The sequence below is a fragment of the Malus sylvestris genome, chromosome 7 (genome assembly GCF_916048215.2).
Source record: "Malus sylvestris chromosome 7, drMalSylv7.2, whole genome shotgun sequence".
Lineage (NCBI taxonomy): Eukaryota > Viridiplantae > Streptophyta > Magnoliopsida > Rosales > Rosaceae > Malus > Malus sylvestris.
Window position 1 is genome coordinate 8,871,280 of NC_062266.1, and position 27,183 is coordinate 8,898,462.

The 27,183-nt window shown below is 35.9% G+C and overlaps 1 protein-coding gene and 1 long non-coding RNA gene across 2 annotated transcripts; one reads left to right on the forward strand and one right to left on the reverse strand.

The window, feature by feature from the left end:
- Positions 1-16,977: 16,977 nt before the first annotated feature.
- On the reverse strand, positions 16,978-17,384 carry LOC126628578 (uncharacterized). The gene is made up of 2 exons (XR_007625480.1): positions 17,270-17,384; positions 16,978-17,186 (listed from the first exon to the last, which is right to left on the reverse strand). It is a non-coding gene; the product is annotated as an uncharacterized LOC126628578 (long non-coding RNA).
- Positions 17,385-18,756: 1,372 nt separating this feature from the next.
- LOC126628576 (very-long-chain aldehyde decarbonylase CER1-like) lies at positions 18,757-25,402 on the forward strand. The gene is made up of 10 exons (XM_050298318.1): positions 18,757-18,924; positions 19,245-19,468; positions 19,625-19,857; positions 21,050-21,269; positions 22,520-22,895; positions 23,014-23,121; positions 24,215-24,415; positions 24,522-24,614; positions 24,714-24,887; positions 24,970-25,402. The coding sequence occupies exons 1-10, from the start codon at positions 18,865-18,867 to the stop codon at positions 25,150-25,152; spliced, it is 1,872 nt and encodes a 623-aa protein (XP_050154275.1). The 5' UTR covers positions 18,757-18,864; the 3' UTR covers positions 25,153-25,402.
- Positions 25,403-27,183: the final 1,781 nt, after the last annotated feature.

The window sequence follows — 27,183 nt, forward strand, 5'->3', positions numbered from 1 at the left end:
ATACATGTTTTTTGGGGTATAATGATAGGATTTTTAGTACCAACGCAAATAGGGTTAAAATCACTGAAACATAGTTGCAAGAATAAAAGGTAATTGTAGTATAATCGCCCAAGGTCTTTGTCCCCAAAAATTGTTTGACTAACTTGTAATTAAACTAATTCTCAATTAATTATTAAAACAGACTTTTATAAAAAAAATTGAAGATTTTTGAAGTTTGAAAATAATGGTAGCAAAGAAGAAAAGCGTTTTTAGAATTAAAATAATTACGAGAAAGACTAAGGTTTAGTTGTCACCGTTAACAATCCTACGCACTTGTATCAACTACTTATGAATTTCCACATACATGCCTTGAAGGTTAGGTTTTTCTAATGCATATTTTCCTCGTGATGTTTAACTGAAAACGTATATCTAACATGCAACCCGTCTGTGATGTTCAAATCAAATATAAACATGCAAGACTCATTAAGCTTTGTGAAGACCGTGGAATTAAGCACCAAAATTATGGATGTGGATTGAAAAAAAAAACAAGCAAAAAATAGCTTTGGGCCGAGAAACAAAGGCAACCTAGCACTGAAATTGCTGGCTGCTACTTTATACAAGACCCTGCAGCTTCAGGCTGCGGGCCGGGCTTCGAATCATGGCTGCAAGTGGCAGCAGGCCGAGAAAGAAGGGGCTCGGTGTGCGGGCTAAAACAGAAGGGAAGCCCAATTGGGCTTGGTCCGTGAAAAAGAAGCAGCCCAAGCTGATAGTGGGCTGGGTGAGCTAAATTTTGAAGCCACCTTTTCCTTCATACACAAAAGGAACCTTTTGGGGTTTCCTTGCCAGCAAAGGCTTCCACCATCATTGATCTGTGGCAACCGTTCTCTTCAATTTTCAGATTTTGATATTTAGGGTTTTTAGAACCAAAAAAATAATAAAAAATCATGCTTCTATTTTATTAGATTCTTTGACTCACAAATTCCACATAGCAAAAATTACGTAATGTATGAAACATATATATATTGACAAATTTATTAAACATATACAATATGTATCGGAAGGTAAATATAAATGTAGGGGCTTCATGCATTATGGGGAATGTTTTCATGCTTCATGGTGGTTTCAAATATCTTCCTTTATTTTAAGCGTACCTGATTGGCAGAAAACAATAAAAGCCTTTGAATTTGTAGAAAATCCTTCTTGGAAGGCTGGAATTGCATTTCCAATGCATTGTACCACGTTCAATAAAGAAAAATTAAATTGAATCAACAACATGTATATCAATTCAATAAAATAATAAATTAATCATAAAAAGAATGATTAAAATGTAATACTCTCCTGATTGAAGAATAAACTTTCTTTAGCGTAATGTTAAGAGTGTGCTGATAACGTGTTGTAGGCATAATTTATTAAACAATTATGGAGGCCAAAGAGAGAGGGAAAATGCGGCATAGAGAGAGAAGAGAGAGATGTGTAATTCTGAGGTGTGTTCTATTGATTCAATTTAATTTTCATGTATTAAACGTGATACAACGAATTGGAGATGCAGTTCTAGCTTTTCGAGAATGATCTTTACAAATTCAAAGGCTTTTGTTGTTTTCTGCAAATCAAGTACGCTTAAAATAAAGGAAGATATTTGAAACAACCATGAAGCATAAAAACAATCCCCATGATGCATGAAACCCTTATATTTATATTTCCTTTCGATAATTATATTGCATATGTTTCATATAATTATCAATATATATACACGTTTCATGCGTTACGCAATTTTCGCTATGTGGAATTTGTGAGTCAAAGAATCGAAATAAATTAGAAGCAATTAGAGTTTTTCAAATCCTAAGAATTTCGAAAAAGAATTTAAAATTTATGGGAAATTTTCAGTTGAGCCGCGATTTAGAATCGCGTCGCCGCATCGACCTGATGCTAAGCCAAGCCTGCAACTTAAGGCTTGAGTGCTAGAACCGTGAGGTAGCAGCCTTTTGGGCTTGTTGCATGTGTGTGAGAACTACGCATGCGCCTTGGTTCCTTACTAAAGGCCTGCAGCTTTTGGCCCACATACCAGCAATTTTTTTCGTTAGGCCCATCATACTCCGGCCCGTTCCAGACCAAGCCAGCGCTGCTGGGTTTGTCTTGCGCACTAGGCCCAACTAGCCTGCATGCTTTTGCTTGCTGGGCTTGCATCGCGTCAACCAATCAGCCAGCGAAAGTTAGGTTTTTTAGCGCCTCGACCCACACCTGACTAAGGCTGAGGTGCTTTCCCTCACAACCTTATTAGGCTTGTTTTCTCTATTGCTAGCCCACAGCTTGCGTGCCTTTATGGGCTATTGTGCAGCCGTGTTATGTAGGCCGTGCCTCACACAACTAGCCTACACGTGCTGGGTTGTGATTTTTTTTCGAACCCAATGTCCTGTTTTTTACATTGTCGCTTCACAACCATACCCCTATAAATTTTGGGACATTATTGGTTAACGCTTATCAAACTATAATTTTATTATCGCTTAGCCCGAAGCTAAATTCAAGGTAATATGACCCAAATGTCATTATTTTGCTTCCACGATCGACCCCTCATGGTCCCGATCTATTGAATTAATTAGAAGTGACTAGCAGTCCATTAATCTGACAAGATATCCAAAATTATTGGCCTTTGAACCGTTGACATCCTTTCGTAGTCCCGAAACACTCACACTTGAGTTCCCGAAGCACTCACACTTGAATTCTCGAAGCACTCACACTTGAGTTCCTGAAGCAACTCAAATCCACTACACTTAAATCAACATATTGCATTATGTGTTCTTACAAGAACCTCTCCTTTATGAACTAAACGTTCATAAACTAAATTGAACCTGTAGTTTCAAATTTAGTGCCTTTGAAACCCGAAGTTTTGATAAAACAATACATCCATGAAAACTTGAAGTTTTTCATGAAAACCATGTCTTAGAACTCGAATGTTCTAACTTTGATGCTTATGGATGATTCATTCCCATAGCCTTAATCACAATCTTCTTCTCTCCATTCAATGGATTGTCGAACCATAATAAGTTCGATTTTCCTAATTTCGACGTTTCTAATAGAAACCACTTTATGTGGGGTACAAGACATGAATCTCCACTTGACTATCAAGAAGCTGAGAAACCATTGAAGCCAACAATGGCATGGAAGAGCTGAATAAGCCTCCACCATGGTCTTCATTCGAAGACTTATGCCCGAAGCATTACAAACTGAAATACCTCCCTAACGAGGATTCCATGGCTTTTTGGCTCGCTTTTACGGACCGTTTAATCATGAAAGATATTGCCTGAAGCACACCATGAGTACATCTCTGAATGAGTATGATTCTGAAGTTTATAAATTCGATCGAATTTTGACTGGAGAATACTTCTCTCGTCCTTCCAAGTTTCTAACTCGCTCCTGAAGCAGCAGTGTAGAGAGCGATAGCTTACCAAATTCTCGGATCTGATTACTACCATAAACATGAGAGAAAGGTATAGACCCAGCTTTGGCTGGAGTCTACCGAACAATATAGACCTAGTTCGACTGGAGTTTACAGAATGGCTCAACCTAGTTCGGTCAAAGCCTACCAAATGGTGGTGCCCTGTTTGTAGGGATGCACCGATGGGCCTGCTTTGCTTCGGTAGAGATGCACTGAACGATATTGCTCTGCTTCGGCAGAGGTCTACCAAACAGATCCCTTCAACTTCGGCTGGAGCCTACCTAACAAAAGTCTGGGTTTGTCTTTATCACAATCCAATTTCGAGTTTGTTTTTACAACATATGGTAGAATCAGGGCCTGCCAAGGGTGGCATCATGCCCGAAGCGTGATCTTTAGCACCTAAGACCTAAAACTTCAAGAATAAGGGATTTTGTTCCCAAGCCTGAACCTTGCAGAATTTACTTCCATCTTTATGGAATAGATCATTGGTTATGCACCTATTCGTACCTCTACTAATGTCGTTGAGGAGTACCTTCTAGTAGTCAATATGTGAGACTAATTTTGCTCCACCAATCATCATTGGAAGAGCAGAATTTTGACATGGATGACCTTGTTTGCCGAATTCCCTTAGTAAACAATTTACTTTGTGAACATTTATTTATTTTTTTTATATTTTCTGATTCACATTTGGTGTTTGTTTTAGTTATGGATAATCTTATCGATCTTGTCCATGAAAATGAGTTAATTGAATCATATTTCTTCTATACATGTGACCGAATTCAATTAAACACGTGATTAGGTATGAATGTGGGAAAGTTAGTTTTCTAGATGAATGCAATGCCACGCACACTAACATTACACGTAAATCACATCTCTAGAAATGACTTTAGGTCTATCCAACCTGATTAAGAGCATTGGCACACTCTTTGTTGTATGAATGGTACTACATTACCATGTCAAAGACCTTATATTGTCCTCGTTTAGGAAGAACGTTGTTGAGTCTTAAGGATATTCGAGAGAACAACGATCATAAATGAAACCACTGATGGAAAATACAGTTGAATATCTTTGCACCACCTTCAAAAATAAGCGTAAAGCTTTGCTTTAGGGATAATGGACTATTTCCCAACTGGGAACACGCCACAAGTGGTTGGCTTAGAGCCGGGTGATTCGAGCTTTTTACTTGGTTTTGCATGACCATTTAAGACACTTAGATCGTACAATGATGCCATGACACATCTCTTTACCTGAAGTAAGGATCTTGTGGCTACAAGCACACTTTGCCAAGCCTACTCATTGGGAAATTGATTTTCTAAACCATCCTTAGCAAAGATACGAAACAACCTTTTTTTTTACAGTGGATTCAAGGGAATATATGTGGACTAATCTAACCAAAATGCAAACCATATAAATACTTATGGTTTTGGTTGATGAATCGACAAACTAGTCACATGTTTGTCCATACACACTGCTACTAAATCTCCTGGCCGATTTTGAGGGTTCACCACCCTACTTATCCCATAAAGTCTGGGAGACTGGATAATGTCGGAGAGTTTATATCGACATTTTTTGATAAAGTATTGCATGTCTTTTGGGTTTATAATTGGACATTGAGTTCCCATGTTCATCCCATAACAGCTTCGCATAGTGAACATAAAGCGCAATTTAAATGATTGCTCGGACCTTGGCACTAAGTTTTTGGTTTCTGCCGAAGGCTATGTAATCTTGTACACAGCTATGTTGGTCCGTCTTAAGGCCCATTGCCACCCAACAATTTCAACGTTATAGTTGGTTATTAGGTACAAACCTGACGTTTTTCGTATTTACACATTTGGGTGTGCATTCCATGTACCAAGTTGCTCTGCCGCAACGTACCAACATGGCTCCTCAAAGAAGGATGTGAATCTTCGTCAATTATGATTATCTTTCACCCTAGCTCTTTTAGAGCCTTTGCAAGCGATCTATTTACCTCTCATTTGTGGATTATCATTTTAACGAGATAATTATCCCGCCGTTAGTGGGAGATAAAAACGTGAATGTTTCTGTAGAAGGGCGCGATTTTGCGTGGACGCTACTCACTATGTCTTATCTCAATCTTCGTACCACACAAGTGTGATAAGCAAATGCGATGAATTCTAGCTTTCAGATTGTTGCTATAGACGTATTCCTCTGATCTAGCTGAAGTGACGAGATCATATAACAACTACAAACATGCCTGTAAGACAATTTAATGAACGTCGAGTCAACATCCCCAAAGGGTATGCCAACCCTTTTAGACTATTTAGCTATCCTTGTTGGACTGTTCGGTACACTAGCAGATAGCCAATCAATCTGTCTTGACCTGGAGCATGACAGATCACTCGGTTCATAGGATTCACTTCCCTAGAAGAGAAAGGTCACGACATAAAATGAATCTATACTTGATCGCTGTCCTAAATCATTTCCATCTCATAAGGAAACAACGTACAAATAAAGGAATGGGTGATAACAATAGGCCTCGATAAAAACCTTCCCGAGGAACAACCCGAATGAAGGGAAAAAGAATGTCCCGCACCAGTTAACTTAAAAACTAAAGTTATCCTCTAAATTGAGATCAGAAATTACGTTGGGAGGTTCCTCAAACCAAGAGACTAAATGGTCCAAAGTTAAATGAAGTCTAGCTAACTGATGAGCCACTGTATTAGCATATATTCGTAAAAAATTGGCTTAACACTATGGGAAATGTTGTAGAAGCCTTCGTGTGTCATTTAGTAAATGCCTAAAAGGCCTATGATTAGCAACCAAATTATTTTGGATAACAGCTATCACCAATAAAGCATCACCTTCCAAAATAACATGTGCCGTCTTCCATTGCTGAACAAACAAGGCAGCTTCACGAGCTGCTGCAATCTCAGCAAGTATAACTGATGTAATCCCCTCCAACTTCAATGTCGTGGCTGCAACAAAATCCCTAGCCGCATTCTTGATAACTACTCTAACACCTCCCACCGTCCCATGTTCATCCCATCACCATCAAAGTTTCATTTTATCCATCATTTCTCAGGCTTCCTCCATTTCTGCACATGGTCACCCTTATTCTTCGGTTGCACTTCATTCCACTTCTTAAATTCCACTTAAAGTTGGATTTCCTACTGTGGTAACAATGAGCCCTTCCATAGCAGCTCATCACAAGCTTTCCAAATATTCCAAAGTAAAACAAGTGCTGAATCAAAACTCTCCCTTGAAAGAAATGAAGCTAAATAAGCCAAGCAATCTTGTAGCCCAACATCTCAGTGCTGCATAGTTTGTAATCCCAATGAGCTAGAGAACCATATCATCGTGGCTCGAAGGCAATGCAATAGAACATACTTAATTGTTTCATGTTCATTACCATAGAATAGACAACAATCATCCATAACTTTCTCATCTTCAAGTTAACTTTAGTCGGCAAAGCATTCAAACAACCCCTCCTGATACAAATTTTGACTTTACTTAGTACCTTAGCATGCCATAATGCCTACCAAAGAAACTTGATCTCTACCGTCACCGTTAAACTAAATGGTACATCACCACAAATTTCACTACAAGTCCGAGCAACGAAATATGCACTTTCAGTTGTAAAATTTCCTTTAGGTTCTTTGATCCAAATCAACTCACTAGGTGCACTAAATAAACTCAAAGGAATTCTCAGAATAAGGTTGGCCTTTTCTTGAAAGAACATCCACGAAACCAAATGCGTATTCCAACGCACACGATCCGTCTCCACCATAAGATATCTCATAGTGAGGCTTGGATGTACTCCTACTGGTAAAGGACTTAGCACTTTAGCATAAGTATCTCGCGGTATCCAATTGTCCCTCTAAATTTTAATGTTCAAACCATCGCCAACCCGTCATCTAGCCCCACTCTGAATTAACATTGTAGATGTTGCTATGTTTTCCCAGTTATAGGAAGAATTTGGATTTACTGTAGCTTGTAGAAAATTCATTTCAGGGAAATAACGAGCCTTAAAAACTTGGGCCATAAGAGAGTGCGACTGCTGGATAATATGCTAACCTTGTTTAGCAAACAGAGCTAGATTAAAGGCATACAAGTCTTTGAAGCCTAACCCGCCCTCACTTTTAGGCTTGCACATCTTCTGCCAGGTCACTAGTGAATACATCGTTTACCAGTTTCTTTCCCCCACCAAAACCGTGAAACCATTTGATTTAACTCCTCATAAAATGTCTTCGGAAACAAAAAACTCAACATGGTATTTAAAGGGATAGCCTGGGCCGCGATTTTAGTTAAAATATCTTTACCAGCGTTACTGAGGAGACTTTCACGCTAACCATTTAGTTTTTCCCAAAGCCGATCTTTGATATATGCAAATGTAGCCTTCTTTGATTTACCAGTGAGAATCCATAACCCAAGATAACGATCATGGTACTCCACCCGAGTCATACCCAGGTAATCGACAAGCACTTGAGCATCCACTTCATTAACATTCGCACTAAATGCCATATAACTTTTGGATAGATTAATCACTTGCCCCGAGGCCAAATCATAAGTTCTCAACAAATCATTCAGTTCACAACATTCCTGCAAAGTACTTCTAGCAAAATAAAACTATCATCAGCAAAAAGCAGATGATGTATACTAGGCGCACCATTACAAACCTTGATCCCTTGTATCCGTCATTGGGCCTCTCAAACATCCAACAATGCCGAAAGACCTTCTGCACAAATCACAAACAAGAATGGGGACAACGGGTCCCCTTGCCGAATACCCTGTTTAGGTTGTACGAAGCCCACTGGTTCCTCATTAAGCTTGAAAGAATAAGAGACCGTAGTGACACACATCATGATCCAAGTAATCCATTCCTCGGCGAAACCCAATCTTATAATTATTTGTTCTAGGAAAGACCATTCGATGTGGTTGTAAGCTTTATTGATTAAAGGGATTCTTTCCTAGTTTAGGATAAACTCTTTTATTATTATTCCTTGTACTGCAAGGTGTGGATGTGTATATATTACCTTCATATTGGAAAGAAAATAAGAAGAATCAATCGAAGTTATTTTGGCATCAGAGCCAAGTGTTTTCGGCCTGGTATCTTTTTCCAATTCTAAACCTATTATATGTGTGTGCTGCTGTGTCCTGAGACAAAGGACTCACTTGCAGATCACCCTAAATCAGAAAAACCAAAAAAACACTTTGCTGCTGCGATGGCTGCAGAAGGAACAATTATTCCCATGAGGGCTTCGGCTCCTAGTACAAATAAATATCCAAGTCTGAGTACCTTACCATTCAGATCAAACTCAACAATTCGAACTATAAAATTTAGTTGAAGATGATGGAAGTTTACGCAAAAGGATAAAATAAGATGGGTTATCTCAATGGGAAGACTTCGACAGTGGATGAAACATAACCTGGGTTATGAAGTGGTATACTAAGGATGAAATCGTCCGAGGATGGTTGCTAAAAACTATGCAACCACATCTGTTAGGGCTATTCATTGAGTTACCAACAACACATGATATTTGGGAGAATGTCAGTCATATGTTCTGTGACGGGGCAGACGAATCCTAATATTATGAGCTACGATGTAAGTCAACAAAAACAAAGTAGAATGGACATCCAGTGAACATCTATTTTGCAAAATTGAAAAGTGTGTGGCAGGAGATGGATAAATGACATCCCAACAAGATAGTGTGTGCAGTCGACATGAAAAGCAAGAAGGAAGATCTTTAAAAAGACAAGGTGTATGACTTTCTTGCCGGACTCGATGACTCATTGGATGCAGTACGGAGTATGCTTCTTTGATTAAAACCTGTATCTGGAATAGAAGAATGCTTCAACACTATTTGGCAAGAAGCACAACAAAAAACCACTATGCTAGGCGGTAAGGATGTTGACAATGGTCCATCTGTGGCCATGGTTAGTAAACCATTCCTAGGTCCATCATACTCATTGCAGGATTTGGAAAGTGTTGAAAAAGACAAGCTTCAATGCACTCATTGCAATGGCATTCATCATACAAAAGATACTTGTTTTGAAATTAATGGATACCTTGAATGGTTCCTGGAATGAAGAAAACAAACTAAAGGAAAATCAGGCAAACGCCTAGCCCAAACAAGGAAGGCCAACCCTGATCCTGGCTTAGTTGCAATGGTAGCCCGCTATGATGGGCCAGGAATAGTCAAATCAAACCCTAATGAGTATGAAATTCAACCTGTTGTGGCAGCAGCCCATTATGGGCATGAAATTCAAGATGCACCAGTGGGCCACATCACCATTGCCCAAAACTAGCCCAAGGAATTGGCGTAGTTTTTGGATCAGGATGGTTTTGGGTAGCAAATGTTATTTTTAAATATGATCTCCTCAAACTACTCCGACGACCTAAGTAATATGAGCACTGCCTTAATTGCTTCCGTTGATCATGATATAGGTTGGATTATTGATTCAAGAGCCACTTGTGGAGCAAAAAATATTCTCAAGGCGACATGTGGATTTTTTGACAAAAAGGACAAAAATACCCTTGCAGTACAACGAGGTTCCTACGCACAAGCAGCAGGCAACTCTCTTTCAACCAAGACAGAAGTGCCCAAAATAGGTAACAATTCAAAGTCCATCTCATCAAATCCTTTCTACAAGGTAATTCCCAAACACATTCCTTTTAAATTATGTTAATTGGCTAATTAATGGGTTTATTGCCTAATTAACCCATTAATTGTCAAATAAACCATCCATTATATCCAAAACACCACATGGCCGGCTAAAACCTAATCCACCTCCCTTTTCCTAACCTTTTTCACTCTTCTCCATTTTATTACCCCATTTATACAAATAATCAATTTTGTAACTCCTAATTAAACCTAAATTAAACCCAAAAAAACCCTAGCCACCTCCTATCCCTATAAATATACTCTCATTCTCACCAAAAAAGCCAATTCCAACACTTTGGCAAAAATCCCAAAATTCTCTAAACACTCTTTCTCTCTAAATTCTAACTTTGGCATCGGAGGTTTTTCGGCCAAACCCCCCCATTCATTGTGGGCGCGTGAGGCTCTTGGCCTTAACCTAAGGTGTTAATTGTTTTGTAGGTGCAAAATTGTCTAAGATCAAGGAGGAAGAAATTTGCATCCACACCATTGATCATATGACTTACGATCGAACCCTCTTCAACTCTATGGTACCACCACCAAAGAATAGCATTATCACAGTAAACGGGGGTTTACGCCAATTATAGGGTGGGTTCTAATACACTCACCTCTAATATCTCTTTACAAAATTGTTTGCTTGTACCCTCAATCTCCAGTAATTTATTATCTGTGGGCTAAGTCATTGAGCAATTAAACTGTGTTGTGCTAATGTTTCCCACATTTTGTCTACTTTACGATATTCGGACTTAGGCGATCAACCACGTGAGATGTGTCTCAACGGCAGACCCCAATAGACCAAATCAAAAGGGACCAACAAAAAAACAGGTGGGAGAAGTAAAGAGAGGGGAGGGCTTAAATGGTCATCCAAGATGGACCTTAACATGTACGTATACTACGTTTTCATGTGGCTTGTTGGTTTATAAGTTGATTAGTAGTGGTCGGTAGGTTTCTTTAAGCAGTAACAATGTTGATCACCGAAATTATGATAATAAATGATACTAGGTTTTTAAAAACAATAGACATGCAATTACAATGAAAAAGATTTTTTTAAGTGAAAAACCAAATATCTTTCTTGCAACAATATTTTTTTTATTTACTAAGACAGGATGTTGTAAGCCACACAATAAATTGTTCAAAACAAACATTGAATTTGGATAAAAATAATACTCTTTAAATTAAGGGAAAATTTGATATGAGTCCAATTTTGCTTGATTATTGACTTGACTTAGGTCCAATGGCTCATTGTGCACATCAGCTTATTTTCATTCTCCTGCCAAATTTATCCCTAAATTGACTAATTAAGTAATTAATATATTATTAATTTTTTTTTATTTATGATGATTTTTAATCCTTATTCATAGGATTATCTTATGCTTAATGATCGGATTAAGTATAGGAATTTAAATCTCTTTAATATTCTTTCATCCTCCAAAACGTTTCCTATTCTTCCTTCTCTTTCTCCCTCACGATGTCTCCTTCTCATCCCTCACGATATCTTCTTTTTTTCCCTCCTTCCTGCTCCCAAGCGTAGATGATCAAAGATGTCCAACCTCAAATTTCTATTGTTGGTTTGATTTGTAGAATTTAGCCAATCTTGTATGCTTTAATTCTTTTTTTTTTTTTTCATGTTTCTCTGTTCTTTTTTTTTCTATTCTAAAACTCTTTCTTTCCTCTTCGTGTTTTACTCCCTCAGCATCATCTTTTTATTTATCATTTTCTATGGATCTTCTTGGTATATATATATATATCACATTTTTTTTCTAATCTACCTCTGTGTGTTTTATAAATACTACATGTGTCATGGATAAATTGTATTATCTACCTATCACACATTATTCATAATCTATCTCAAGTTAATTGTGTTTATCTACCTGTATCATAGGTTATCTTGTTTTGTCTACCTTATACCATGGATTAATAGTGGACACACACATTATTTCTTGATATTCTAATTCAAATTAAAAATATTTATCTACCTATACCATAGGTTTGTGTTCATGGCTTATATTACAGGTTTTTGTTCATAGTCTACCTATATTATAGGTTTTTGTTCATAGGTTTTCTGTATATCATTCATTTCAACTTAAGTCGTGGGTTTATAGTCATACACATGAACTTACTTTTAAATTTTTTCCTTAAATTTGTGGCTAGATTGAGGAATTCAAAGATTCAAATTTGAGTAAATAATGCATAAATTAGGAAATTTAAATATATATTTATTTTTACTATAAAGGGCAAAACGGGAATAAGATGGGATCAATTAGACCTAAACTGGTAAGAACATCTAACTGGATTCAATCCAAAAGTAGCTGATTTTTTTGGACCTGGATCTAAATGCCCCTTAAATTAATATATCTTTACATGAATAATTATCATTTTTAAATTCTTAGAAGAGTGAGAATTTTAGGAGCACCAAAATAAACCATGACACCTACGTATATAGGCAAATCAATATTTTTAAATCAAATAACTTTTTTAAAGATGATCTTGAATGACAATAAATATGAATGGCTCTGGGAGGGTACATGTAGTGCAATCGTACCAGACCCCTGAATTTTTTAACATGAATATAATGTGCTTAACACAAGTGGTATTTTGCTATAGAAGGTCATTGTATTCTCAGTGTCAACTCTCATGATAAGCAGAATAAACGGATCAAACTATACCTTTTGTGTGAAATATAATGCTCGTTTGTGAGGAACAAAAACTTTCCTCTTTATTACTAGGAATGAGTGAAATGTTATTCTTTTTTATTTAGTGGGACTGATTATAATAGGAGTAGACCTATCAATTACATGTCTCGACATGAAATGACACAGAAAAAAACAGTTGGGGTTGAAGCTTAATGAGTCGAGTCCTTATCGAGTCAACCCGTTAACATAAGAGATTTGTTCAAGTCTGCTCACAGGTAACCCATTTCAACCTATTAAGAGAAAGGTTATTTTGGTAATTTTGAAATACTGCACAAATTAAAAAAAAAATTCATTTCACATATCCTTAAACATTTAATATTTTGTGGGAATACATTGATGTGTTTTCACTAACCTCTTAATTTTTGGTATGTAATACTTGAAATCAAGGTTTGAATAGACGTAGGCGCTAATTTGACGGTAGGCTGGAACCTAGCACCTTGGTGCCTAGGTGGGCGGTTAGGCGAACTAGGCTGATTTAAGTAAAATTATTATATAATCATATAAATAAGTGCTTATTTACACTTAGTAAAAAATATATTTTATTGGAAATTTGGGTTCATTGTTTTAATCAAACTTAGTATTTAACATATAACTTACAAAAATATCAAATTTTTCGCTTTAGTATTTTAGTGAATTTGATGGTATGTGATGAAAGTTCAAGTGAGTAAAAGTTCGTAGTACTTTATGGAATATTTTTCAAACCTTTTATGAATTTATAGTGAATTTTAAGAAAAATAACGGTATCAAACATGTGGCCTAAAAAATATTGGCAAAGTGGGACACATAGAAGTTAAGCGGGGAGGTGCAACACCAAATCCAAATACATATTTAACCCATGTTAGCTAGCAAGTTAGGTCGCGCAACTTGATTGGACAATAGTTAAAAAAAGGAAAAAAAATGGGTGAAAGTTGATAGGTCCCGTGGGGTGGGAATGGGAGAGACTCTCTTTTTCTTACTCGATCTTAGTGGTGGGAAATTTTGCCATAAACCAATTTACCGACCGAACCATACTGGTCGGCTCATAATGGTATGGTATAGTTTTGGTATTTTTTCATAATCGGTTGGCATTTTACCAAACCAACAATTAATGGCATGGCTTTGGTAATTGATTTTGTATGACGGCAGTATGCCATACCTACCAATATATATATATTTTTTTTTTCTATTTAGATATTTTAGGTATTTTTTACATGCTTGACTCCTCAGTTTTAGGGTTTAAAAAATATATGTATATGTACATGATTCATGCCATAATAAATATAGAAAATATTGTTACCAAAATTGATAGCATGATGATTATTGATACTATATATACATGTACATATATATGATTTTGAATGTATATGTGTTGCCTATGTTTAGGATGATGGAGTCTAGCTAATCAACCGCTAGTGCACAACATGGATTAACCCAAAATGAACCACACAATGCAACCAAACAAGCACCCCAATCTGAAAATCAAATTGAACCCTTGGAGCTGAAAGATAACGAGGAAGAAGTGGAAGCCACCTGTTGTGCCATTTACCAACCAAACCAGCCAATAATTTTGGCTGAACCGATTTTTGGCAACTGCAAGAAGACTGTTGGCTAGAGGTAACTGATTTTCGATAATTATGTATATGTGGCCGGCAGGTGGCACAAGGAATTTGGCACGGTTTGCCAACCGAACCCAGCCTTACTCGTTCTAGTCTTCTTCGTTGGAACCAAATACTACCAAAATTGCAACTCTCTATTCATCCTTTCTCAAGTTGGAAAAACTAGAAAAATAATTGATTGCAAAGTATAAAATAATCAGACTATAACACCTAGACTGCTAAGGCCGCTTGCATCGCCTAGATGTCCGACTATCCCTTTTTCGATTTTCCTCTCAATTATGGTTGTCAATTACTCCCCTTGTACATAACCGAACCTTGACATTTGTCATTCTTAGAATTTTCGACATGTGATATTTCTATCGACCACCATAACTTTCTTCATTTGTGGACAACGAACCTTGATATCTCTAGATTGGATTTGGATCTTGGACCAAACCTCGAAGTCTTGGGCCTTGGATTGGTGTGGGACCATGATTTTCTAGAGCCGGAATAAGACGTATTGAAATACATCTATCTTAGAAATTTGGTCATGGACTCAATAGCCTCCATTGCGGAGCTAACTAAATGGATGAGGCAGCATGTAATCATAATTTTAGGGACCACTTCTATTTATTCCAAATCTTAGGGACCATTTTGGCTAAAAAGCCTTTTGAAAAAAATGAGAGAGAATGAAAGAGGGTAAAATTCTTACTCTTGATAATGCATTGTGGCATTTATCATTGACCTATACCTAATTAATAAAAATATATCATTGATTAAGTCGAGAAAAAAAATATATCACTGATATATCACTAAATAGTAATTTTTTTTATTGATTTTTGACTAAATTACCTTTAATTTTATTTATTTAAGGGGATGGGATCGACCACGTGAGATGTATCTCCGCGGCAGACTCAAATAGACCAAATCATAGTGGACCAACAGAAAAGCAGGTGGAAGAAGTAAAGAGAGGGGAGGGCTTAAATGGTCCTCCAAGATCATTGTCATCAACATGTATGTATACTAGGCTTTAGAAAACAGTACATACGCATTATGCATTTTCAGTGAAAAAACCAAATATCGTTCATACAACAATATTTTTTTATTCCATTGAGTTATAGAAGATATCCTCTCCGGATCAAGTGATCCGGGCTTTTGAAATTTCATCCAATGGTAAAAAATTATTATAGCTTTTAAGGGGTCAAAACAGGTGGGCCGTTACATGAAATTTCAAAGACCTGGATCACTTGATCCAGTGGCCTTAGTGGAAGAGATCTAGAGAGGATCTCTTCTCATTTAGTTAAGCTACCCAAAATTATAATAATAATTTAATATCAAACTCGCTATTTATCAAATCAAAGTTGATAGGATAACAGCCTAAACATCTTGTAATATGTCAAGACGAACTTTATGTTATGATTAATTGTTCAAAACAAACTTGGAATTTGGATAAAAGTAATAATCTTTAAATTAATATATCAACCAACTCTAAAAAATTTAGAAATTTCATGTGCAAAAAAACTTGAAATTTGGAGATCATGAGGTCAAACTTCAATGTCATATATTTAGTTATCATTTTTAAATTTTTAGAAGAGTGAGAATTTTAAGAGAACCAAAAATAAACCATGACCCCTACGTATATAAGCCAATCAATATTTTCAAATCGAATAATTTGTATTAAAGATAGTTTTAAATGATAGATAAACAGAAATGGTCCTGAGAAGGTGCATGTTGTGCACCCATACAAGGCTCCTGAATTTTTTAACGTGAATATAATGGCTTAACACAAGTGGGTAACTTTATTTAGGAGGACCAATAGTGCATGTAGTGCACCTACATAGATCATCGGACTGTCAATGTCGACTCTCATGATAAAGTGAATAAACAAATATGACTGTACCTTTTGTATGATAATATAATGCTAGTTTGAGGGGAACAAGAACTTTCCTCTTTACTAACGGGGGAAATATTATTGTTTTTTATTTAGCATGACCGATTGTAATAGGAGTAGACCTATCAATTACATGCACGATCAGTTAAGCCAACACGAAATGACATACAAAAATAAGGGTTCAGATTGAAGCTTAACGAGTCGGATTTTTATCGAGTCAATCCGTTAATAACATATTGGTTTAGGTTTACTCGTTGGTACCCATTTCAACCTATTAAGAGAAATGTTATTTTGAAATACTCCACAAATTTGAAAATAAAAATCATTTCATAAATCATTAACATTTAATATTGTGCGGGAATATACTTATATGTTTTCACTAACCTCTTATTTTTGGGTATGTAATACTTAAAGTTAAGGTTCTAAAAGACGCTAGACGTTAGTTCGATGGCCGGCTAGGGCTTAGCGCCTAGGTGGACTAGGCCGATTTAAGTAAATTTATTATATATCATATAAATAAGTGCCTATCTGCACTTAAAAAAACTATACTTGTATTGAAATTTGGGTTTATTATCTTAATAAGTTTATTATTTGACATATAACTTACAAAAATATCAGAATTTTCACTTTAGTATTTTAGTGAATTTAATGGTATGAGATGAAAGTTCAAGCGAGTACAAGTATGTAGAACTTTACAGAATATTTTTCGAACCTCGTATGAATTTATAGTGAATTTTAAGAAAAATTACAGTGTCAAACACGTGGATGACAAAGTGGGACACATAAGTTAAGCTAGAGGGTGCCACACCAAATCCAAATTCACATTCAACCCATGTTAGCTAGCAAGCTAGGCAGCACAACTTGATAGCCAAAAAAAAAAAAAAAGATGAAAGTTGAGAGGTCGCATGGGGTGGGAACTCTTCTTCTTCCTTGATCTCTTCTTTGTTGTTGGAACCAATTGCAGCACTCCATTCATCTTTTCTCAAGTTTGAAAAACTAGAAGAAAAAAAAAATTGATTTCAAATTATAAAATAATCCGACTGAAACACCAAGACCGACTAGGATGCCTAGTCACCTACCTTGGCTGCCCAACATCACTTTGGCGCCCACCTAATCCCTTTTTCAGTTTTCCTCTGGATTGTGGCTTCATCCTGGTGGTCACACCAAAGGGTATGGTGGGCTGTAGCCAGGAGAGAGTTTTTAGCATATGTATATATATTTTAGTGCATAGTCTAATATAATAGACAAAAACAACTGCAAGAAGAATTATTGAGTATTTAGCACAGCTAGAAATATAAAACTTATCATGGAAATTGTGATGCCATTTTGTTTAAGATTATTCTGCTTTGATTCAGCGGGTTTTATTTTAGTTTCAATCAATTTTTTTTAAGATTGCCCTTACATCTACTTTCATTGTTTTGATTTGTGCTAGTTGTGTGATTGTAATTGAGATGTCAAGTTTTTTAATCTTCTTATTGTGTTTGCATCTAAATATATGTTTTGAAGATTCATTGTAATTTATGTGGTTTGCAAATGCGAAGCTTGTTGATTTCATACCAAGTAAATTTTAAGTATACAAATACAGAAGTTAAACTTAAATTTTTGCATACAATATATATGTAGCAAAAAAAATATATCATTTGATTTTAGGGTATTTTTTTTTAGCTAGCCCACCCATAAAAAAATTTCTAGCTCCGCCACCGAATTTTAGAACACTATACTTGAAAGACTTGTTTTGAAGTAATATTTATGTGACATATAGATATGTAGTGCAAAATGAAATGATTGTCGTTTGTATTGTTGAATAAAAAAGAACTTGTGAATTCATATGAATGTTTAGTATTTTGTATAACCCAAAGTTTTTTCATTTGGTTATTTATTGAGTAATATTATATTGTTCGTAATTGGTGCAAACAGGTCAAGTCGAGTTACTTGTTAATTTTAACGGTTGGGTTTGGATTTAAATTTATAAACCCTTTAACCTAATAGGTTTTGACACGACACAACTTGTTAAAATAACAAATTTGATACAAAAACAATACGAACACGGTAAACATAATTGTTTACCAGATAGAAATCTTACCCTATTAACTTTGTATTTTATTTTCTTACATAATACAATGAAAATATAAAATAGTGTATGACATTATATAAGGCAAGTGCGTGCCATTAATGTTCATTACAACCATCGTTGCATATAATAAATTTTCACAACCTATCTCCAACACCATAACCACTTTTAGGGCCACCTTGCTATTGGACTTTGCGTACATCTTCACCGATTTTTTCAACATTTTCAAAAAATGACAATGCTAGACAGATTAAATTTGTAGACAAAATTTTGTAAACTAAATGATATGGAAGTTGATAATTAGATTATGACTTAGGTGTTAATAAATGTGCTCATTCCTATTGGTGACGCATAATTTAGTTTGTAGATTTAGTCTATAAATTTAGTCTTCCTAGCATTACTCGACAAAATATCTGAATGGAATTAAAAACCTTGCATTTTAGGCACCGCTACGCACACAACAAATGAACGTAATCATTGTTCCAACTTCGCAACAAAAACTCTCATGTAGCATCGACAAACTACTATATATACACATACCCAAAGCTAAAACTGTGTCTACGTGCAAAGCAGCCAGCTTTATTAACAAAGAAGAAAAAAGATATGGCTACTACTCCCGGAATTCTCACCGACTGGCCATGGACTCCTCTTGGAAGCTTTAAGGTCTCCCCTTCTACAAACCCTAGCTCCCACCCTCTCTCTCTCTCTCTCTCTCTCTCTCTCTCTCTCTCATGTACCTACAATGCTACATACCGAAAATTTTAAAATGGACCGACCTAGAGTATGAACGAAGTGACTGAACAACTGGTTTGCGAGGCCAATAATGCAATGGCTCTGAACAATTAAGAATCTCGATGCATACTATGCTCCAGTCCATACTAGAAAACTTTGTTTCCTCCCCCGTTAAGATTTTTATTGTATATACATCATCGATATACTTTGACGTACTAATAACTTAAAGTTTGTGATATTGGGGTTTTCAGCATGTGGTCGTGGCTCCTTGGATCATTCATGGTGCATACTCGTATTTCGTTAACGATGAGAAAGATAAAGACCTATCTTATTTCCTCATATTTCCATTTATGCTGTGGAGGTTTCTCCACAACCAGTTATGGATCTCTCTTTCTCGATATCGGACGGCCAAGGGCAATGGCCGGATTGTTGACAAGGGTCTTGAATTCGAGCAAGTCGACAGAGAAAGAAACTGGTACCTATAAAGAACTACATCAGTCGAAAGCGTATTCTTAGCTAAAAGCTAAAAGATGCGATGCCTGATTACAATCTCAGAAAGATGTCTTATAACCAATCCATTTAAATTTCTTTAATTATATCTTCTTCTTCTTTTTAATATTTCTTTGGGCAGGGATGATCAAATATTGTTCAATGGAATTCTATTCTATCTGGGGAGCAGACACTTACCTGGGGCTACGAACCTGCCATTTTGGAGGACAGATGGAGTTATTCTAACGATTCTACTTCATGCCGGTCCAGTGGAGTTTCTCTACTACTGGCTCCACAGAGCACTTCACCACCATTTCCTATACTCTCGCTACCACTCACATCACCATTCCTCCATTGTCACTGAGCCAATCACTTGTAAGAAAATTATCCAGATACCCCCTCCAGTTAATTAGTAGTATACTTCACTTTCTCTTGGTACGTGAAAGTGTTCGTTGCATAAGAGATATTATTCTATGGAAGCTGTTATTGGAGAGATATTTTTTTAATTGTCGGGTATTTAAAGGGTAGTCCGCATGTTATAGTTTAAGCGGAGGAAATAATATATCATTTTATGTGCCTTCATTTATTTTATGACATGCCAAATACCCGTTTGAATACCAATCACTTTGAAAAAATTTCTCTTTTTATTAACACTTCAAAATAAGTCTCATGCACTTCGATTTTATTAGCAATCAGAAATAAAGGAGAGAAGAGTGCAAGATGGAACCTTTAGACTGTTAATAATATTTTTTTGAAATTGTAAATTAATTATTTTAATTAACTTATAGTTACTATATATATACTAGTTTAATAATATCGTTTGTTATATATATACACACACACACAAGAGTCTAAGCTCACACATTTTTTGTGTGAAGCAGTTTTCTGCTCTTTTTAAGAAAATACATGGGAGAGAGTAGCCGGAGAGTCACGTAAAAATAGAGGGATTGAGAGAAATAGAGAAAACGTGATAGTGGAAAGATTTATATTTATATTTTTTTAAATTAGAAATATATTATGAAGATATGTGGGTGAGACAAGAAAAAAAAATTTTGGTTTTTGCAAAATTACATTACTACCCATAGTTTTATTTTGTGATATAAGACCAAATTGTCTTTACATCCTCTTTTGGTAGACAAAGTGGATTTCATTAATAATTAACTAGCATATGCCTGCACACAAACACTTTATGTGTGAGTGTTTTTTATTTTTGTTTTTAAAATGAGAATAAGAAAGGGAGAGAGAGAGAGAGAGAGAGGAAGTGGGAGTCAGAAAAAGTTTTTGTTTTATATTTTTTAATATTAGATACATGCTAAAATCATACGTAGGTGAGACTTAAATAAAAAAAAAATTGGTTTTGTGAAATAACATTATTGTCCATAACGTTTTTGTTGAGATAGAAGACTAAATAGTCTTTTCATCCTCTTTTAGTTGACAAAGAAGATTATGTTAATAAGTAGTTTAGATTTAGATGTATGTGAAATGATATAAACGGAAAATCAGTGCTTAATGATATAATGAAAAATAATTGTCTTGAATGTATATATTTGTTTGATGTATCGCGCAGCTGTGATTCACCCATTTGCGGAGCACATCTCATACTTCGTACTCTTTGCTATACCAATGTTGACAACTATGTACACCGGGACATCTTCTATCGTAAGCTTTGCTGGTTATGTAACTTATATCGACTTTATGAACAACATGGGACATTGCAATTTTGAGCTCATTCCAAAGTGGCTCTTCACCATTTTCCCTCCTCTCAAGTATCTCCTTTACACCCCATCGTAAGTCTCGCTTTACCCTCATTCACTATTTTTATACAACCGGTTATAGGGAAAAATTACTCTATACGAGTCTTGGAAATATGCATATGTCATACACATAATTAGTAATAATAAATTTACACATTTTTATTGAAAATTATTCTGGTCCCGATGTTATTTATTGCTTTTGTAAGAAATTTCACAAGAAAAAAAAACCGAAATCGTTTTATAACGCAAGAAATAATTATGGAACATATATACACCTGATCACTGATCTCATCCAAGTGCCGTACAAAATGTCTACGCAAGCAATTTAATGAGTCTCACAACTTTCTTAAGCTGTTTGTAGATGAGAAATCATTCGATTAATACTAAATAATATTCAACTTTTCGTTTACTTCATCTCCCAACAATATTGTGAATCTCAAAAGAATTTTCCAAGTAATGTATAATTAATCTCCCAACAATAATTAACGTTAAACTATAAATACAGAAAATTTATAATTAATCTTTAATTTTAAAAGAGTTGCCTTAACATTTGTGTGCATAGAACTTTGGACACCGCCGAATAAATGGGGGGCGGGCAGGCCATAAATGTTTTCATAAATGTCTTTACCTGAAAATAAATTTCTGTCACGGTAAGAGAGCTGTTATGGTCTTATTGCGTGTGTTGGTTTGACTGTCCACGTTTGAGCTTAGAGCTGCCAAATTTACTTTACGTGCATATGGTTACCACGAATCTTGGTCCAACCACCAGCATTATATATGTATCATTTTCTGGGTTTGCATCACTATCATATTATACCCCTATTATATATCACTATTATTGTTAGCCTTTAGTTATTTATTACTTTATATGAATAATTTCTCCCTTATGTGTTTATATGAGAAGTGCCAACAAGATATAGTCTTTTAGTTACGTAGACGTATTGACAATTTTTGTATTGTTTTAGAATAAAGTAAAACAATATAAAATTGTCAATTCACAAACAACTAATCTGAAAACAAACACAAAAGCAATCTTAGACTTGAATATAAATGAGAAAAGAAACCCTAATTCTTATCCTACGAAAAAAAAAACTCTAATACATAAAATACTAAAATACTTTACATAATAGTAAATCAAATTACTAATCAAATTACTAAATACCCCCACTTTTTCTTTTTCGAAACTAAATACCCATTAAATTTCGCCATTGTTTTTAAATATTTTTTAAATGCTAATAACAGTTCTTTTTATATTTAATAAAAAATTTTGACATGCATCGCAGGTACCATTCTTTGCACCACACGCAATTCAGGACCAATTACTGTCTCTTCATGCCAATCTACGACTACGTATATGGCACCTTGGACAAATCAAGCGATTCACTCTATGAAACTTCCCTCAAGAGGGAGGAGGAATCGCCAGATGTCCTCCATCTAACCCATCTAACCACACCCGAGTCCATATATCATCTACCGCTAGGATTTGCTGCCTTAGCCTCTAGGCCCCACACAAGGACGTGGTACTTGAGGCTGATGTGGCCTGTGACATTGTGGTCTATGATGATAACTTGGATCCACGGCCGTACATTTGTTGTTGACAGGCACCGCTTTGACAAGCTCAGATTACAGACTTGGGCTATTCCCAAATACACTTTGCAAGTGAGGCCCCATCCTTAATTACTCTGTGAAATTTGGTTGTACTTGTGTTTCCTGCTATTATTATTATCATTATTATATTTAATGAGATCTGATTTAATTTGTTATTTGTAAATTTCAGTACCTTATGCAATGGCAAAATGAAGCTATCAATGGTTTGATTGAGGACGCCATACTTGACGCAGAGGAAAAGGGTGTCAAGGTTTTAAGCCTAGGTCTCTTGAATCAGGTAATTAAAAAATCTGGAATATCAAATATGTTTGGTAAAAAAGAAAAAATATATTTAAAAAAAAAATAAGACCATGCTTCTAAAAAAGGGTTTTTTGTCAAATCATAATAATTAGTGTCTATTTAATGAAATTTTCAAAAGGAAAACTAATGAAAAGGGTTTGAAAACTTTGAGTTTTAATGATAAGGACAAAATAAAGGGTAAAGTAAATAGTACCAGAATTGACTTTTTAATGTAAAAATGTGGTTTTTCGTTAAAGGGAACAGTACCAAGAGCTTTTCGTTAAAGTTCATATTTTCAAATGGTAAGTATACCCTCACATATTCTATAAAATTATAATCATTGGGTCTACATTATTCTCTTTAACAATTATTATATCATATTAAATACTATATATTTTTTAGTCTTCACAACAATTTATACAAAAGTTTACCAAATACTCCGACATTATTTTTTTGTTAAAAGAACTTTTACAAAAAAAAAGTTTACGAAACACTAAAAAACTTTATTTTACAGTTGTCTTTTCTCACAAATACAACATAAACAGTTTTTTTTTAAGAAGCACAACAATACCAAACTAACCCTAATCTCTTGTTCAATCTGAAGTTAATTAATTTTACCAAAATCCTCACTTCCAAATAAATAGTAGAATTGGGATGATAATATATCTCTGTGTATTTATATCTATATATAAAAATAATATTGGTTAATGCATGGTCTATTGAGAAGTATTTGTCTATGTAGTAGGATACTCTAAATTTTAATGCACTGATGGTCCAACCCATATGGTCCCGTGATCACCTGTCTTATACCACGGTGCATTTAAAGATTCTGTCACGTCACCATTAATCTCTCGATTGGAAAAAAATTCGTGTGCGATGTGGCATTATGATTCAATATGCATATTATATAAATAAAAATACACACCAAACAATATTATAATTGAAATGACATGATTAAAGTGAACCCATTTTGTATAAATCTCTCTCCTTGAATTAGGACCACATTTATTACTGCGCACTGTATTTATTTCCAATTTTATCCATTCAAATTTCAAACAGTTGTTTATTTATTTAATTTCCATTTATGTAAGGGTGAGGAGTTAAATAGATATGGCGGTCTCTACGTTCAAAGGCATCCAAATCTCAAAATCAAGGTGGTGGATGGAAGTAGCTTGGCTGTGGCAGTAATCCTAAACAGCATTCCAAAAGGGACAACGCAAGTTGTTCTTAGAGGCAAACTCACAAAGGTTGCTTATGCCATTGCCTATGCTTTGAGCCAGAAGGGTGTCCAGGTAAACGTATACATTTTACGTGATCATGTTGGCACGTCATGTCTAATCCCTTGTAAATAAGATTATGTTTCCTCATATCTCCTAACCTAAATTGTAAATATCTTAGATAACTACATTATACCAGGCTGAGTATTTGAAGCTCACCAGATCACTAGGCACTGAAAGTAATTTGGTTGTTGCAAAAAGCCACGCCCAAAAGGTGACTGTCGCATTTTCCTAATTCTCAATTCTCTTTATCTATTTAAATATATTTATTTATATTTTGGATAATATTTAATGCCAATTGATTAATTTGCAGATATGGTTGGTGGGTGATGGACTGACCGAGAAAGAACAGATGAGCGCACCAAAAGGAACATTATTTGTTCCCTTCTCACAATTCCCACCCAAAAAATTGCGCAAGGACTGCCTCTATCACTACACTCCAGCAATGAAGACTCCCGCATCTCTTGAGAATGTTCACGCTTGCGAGGTAAAGCGTTATTCACTTATTCATCATTTTTCCCGAAACTCTAAACCCTAAACGCTAAACCTACCTTTTTATGTGACGACAGAACTGGTTGCCAAGAAGGGTGATGAGTGCATGGCGAGTAGCAGGAATAGTGCATGCCTTGGAAGGTTGGAAGGAGCATGACTGTGGTTACACCATGTCCAACATCGACAAATTTTGGCAAGCAAGTCTTGTGCATGGGTTTCAGCCTCTGACGATCAGTACCATTCACACCAAAAGTCAGTGATCTGCAGCTTCATATTTAAAAGAAAAAATAGTTACTTAAATCAGTGATCTGCAGCTTCATATTTAAAAGAAAAAATAGTTACTTAGTACTATCTTATAATATTTATTCATGATTATCCCTTGTTTCAGTTGCGTTATAGTGTGGTAATGCTGGCTATATTATATAAACAGCTAGCTAGATGTTATCAATGTATCATATTGTTGTTTATGAGTATTTCTATATTATATAAATGGATATCACTTTGGAACTATTCACCGGGAAAATTTGATCGTTATTGATCTTTTGTTAATACTTGGTGGCTTTAATATACCAAAGTATATATCTCAAGAACTTATGTAAAGAATTCGATAATTGTATATATGAATTTATTCACTTTACAATAGATCAATACAAGGGTATTTATACAATACAATGATCAATTAAGATCCTCAATCATGCCTACATAAGTTGTTCCTTATTCTACACATCCATATAGAGGGAAAGCAATCAACCTAGGTGATTGATATCATATTACATCAAATTAGCCCTAATAGGCTTTACTTTCCTCAACACTCCCCCTCAAGTTGGAATGTATGTTGATGATTCCCAACTTGCCAAGTAAAGCCGTGAACTGGGGAAGACTCAATGGCTTAGTGAAGATATCTGCTGGCTGTTGTGAGGTCCTTATGTGAGCTGTCTTGATTATTCCACCTTGAATCTTCTCTCAATCAAGTGGCAGTCAATCTCTATGTGTTTAGTTCTCTCGTGGTACACTAGGTTTGAAGCAATGTGAAGTGCCGCTTGGTTGTCACAGAATAACCTAACAGGGTTTGAATGCGAGATGCCCAAGTCTCTCAAAATGTATTTTAGCCAAGTGATCTCGCAACATGTTGTAGCCATAGATCGGTATTCGGCTTCAGCGCTTGATTGTGACACAGTGGTCTGCTTCTTGGTTTTCCAAGATACGAGTGACTCTCCAAGGAAGATACAATATCCGGTCGTGGAGCGATGAGTATCACGACATCGAGCCCAATCCGCATCACAAAATGCCTTTAATTGAATGGAGCCAGATGCAGGGAGAAAAATGCCTTGTCCCGGTGAGTGTTTGACATATCGTAATACTCGATAAACTGCTTCTAAATGCGGAGTTCGTGGTTTATCCATAAACTGACTTAAAATGTGGACAGCATAAACCAAGTCTGGTCGTGTGACGGTCAAGTAGATTAACCTACCAACGAGCCTTCGATAAGAAGAAGGATTGTTGATGTAGTCAGCATCATCTTTGCTTAAGGATAAATTCTGCTCCATGGGGGAAGACGCTGGTTTCACTCCAAGATGACAAGCATCCTTAAGTATCTCAAGAGCATACTTTTGTTGTGAAAGTGTGATGCCCTTGGTGGAACGAGTAATCTCGATGCCAAGGAAGTACTTCAATTGACCAAGATTTTTCAATTTGAATTTTTACATAAGAAAGAACTTTGTATCTTCAATGTCCTGTAGATTATTCCCTGCCAAAATGATGTCATCTACATAAACAAGAAGAGCAGTAAATTTTCCAGCTTGGTTTCGGATGAACAATGAATAATCTGCCTTGGATTGACTGTACCCAGCTTGCTTGAGAGCTAACGAGAGTTTAAGAAACCACTGACGGGAAGCTTGTTTGAGGCCGTACAACGATTTATGGAGCTTACAGACTCGTGTCTCCCCCTTTCGACAAAAACCAGGAGGTAAAGACATGTAAACATCTTCATAAAGATCTCCATGAAGGAAGGCATTGTTAACGTCAAGTTGATGGAGATGCCAATGTTAGAAAGAAGCAACAGCAAGAAGGAGGTGGACAGTAGCATGTTTGGCGACCGTGGCGAAAGTTTCTCGGTAGTCTAAGCCCTCAATCTCACTGTAGCCTTTAGCAACCATTGGCTTCAAGGGCAGCCAATTCATGTTCCATGGCAAGGCGCCACTTGGGGTCAGAAGAAGCTTGGGCAAAGGAGCAGGGCTCGGTCCCAACTGAAATAGAAGTGGAGAAAGCATGATGCGTGTGCGACAAGAGAT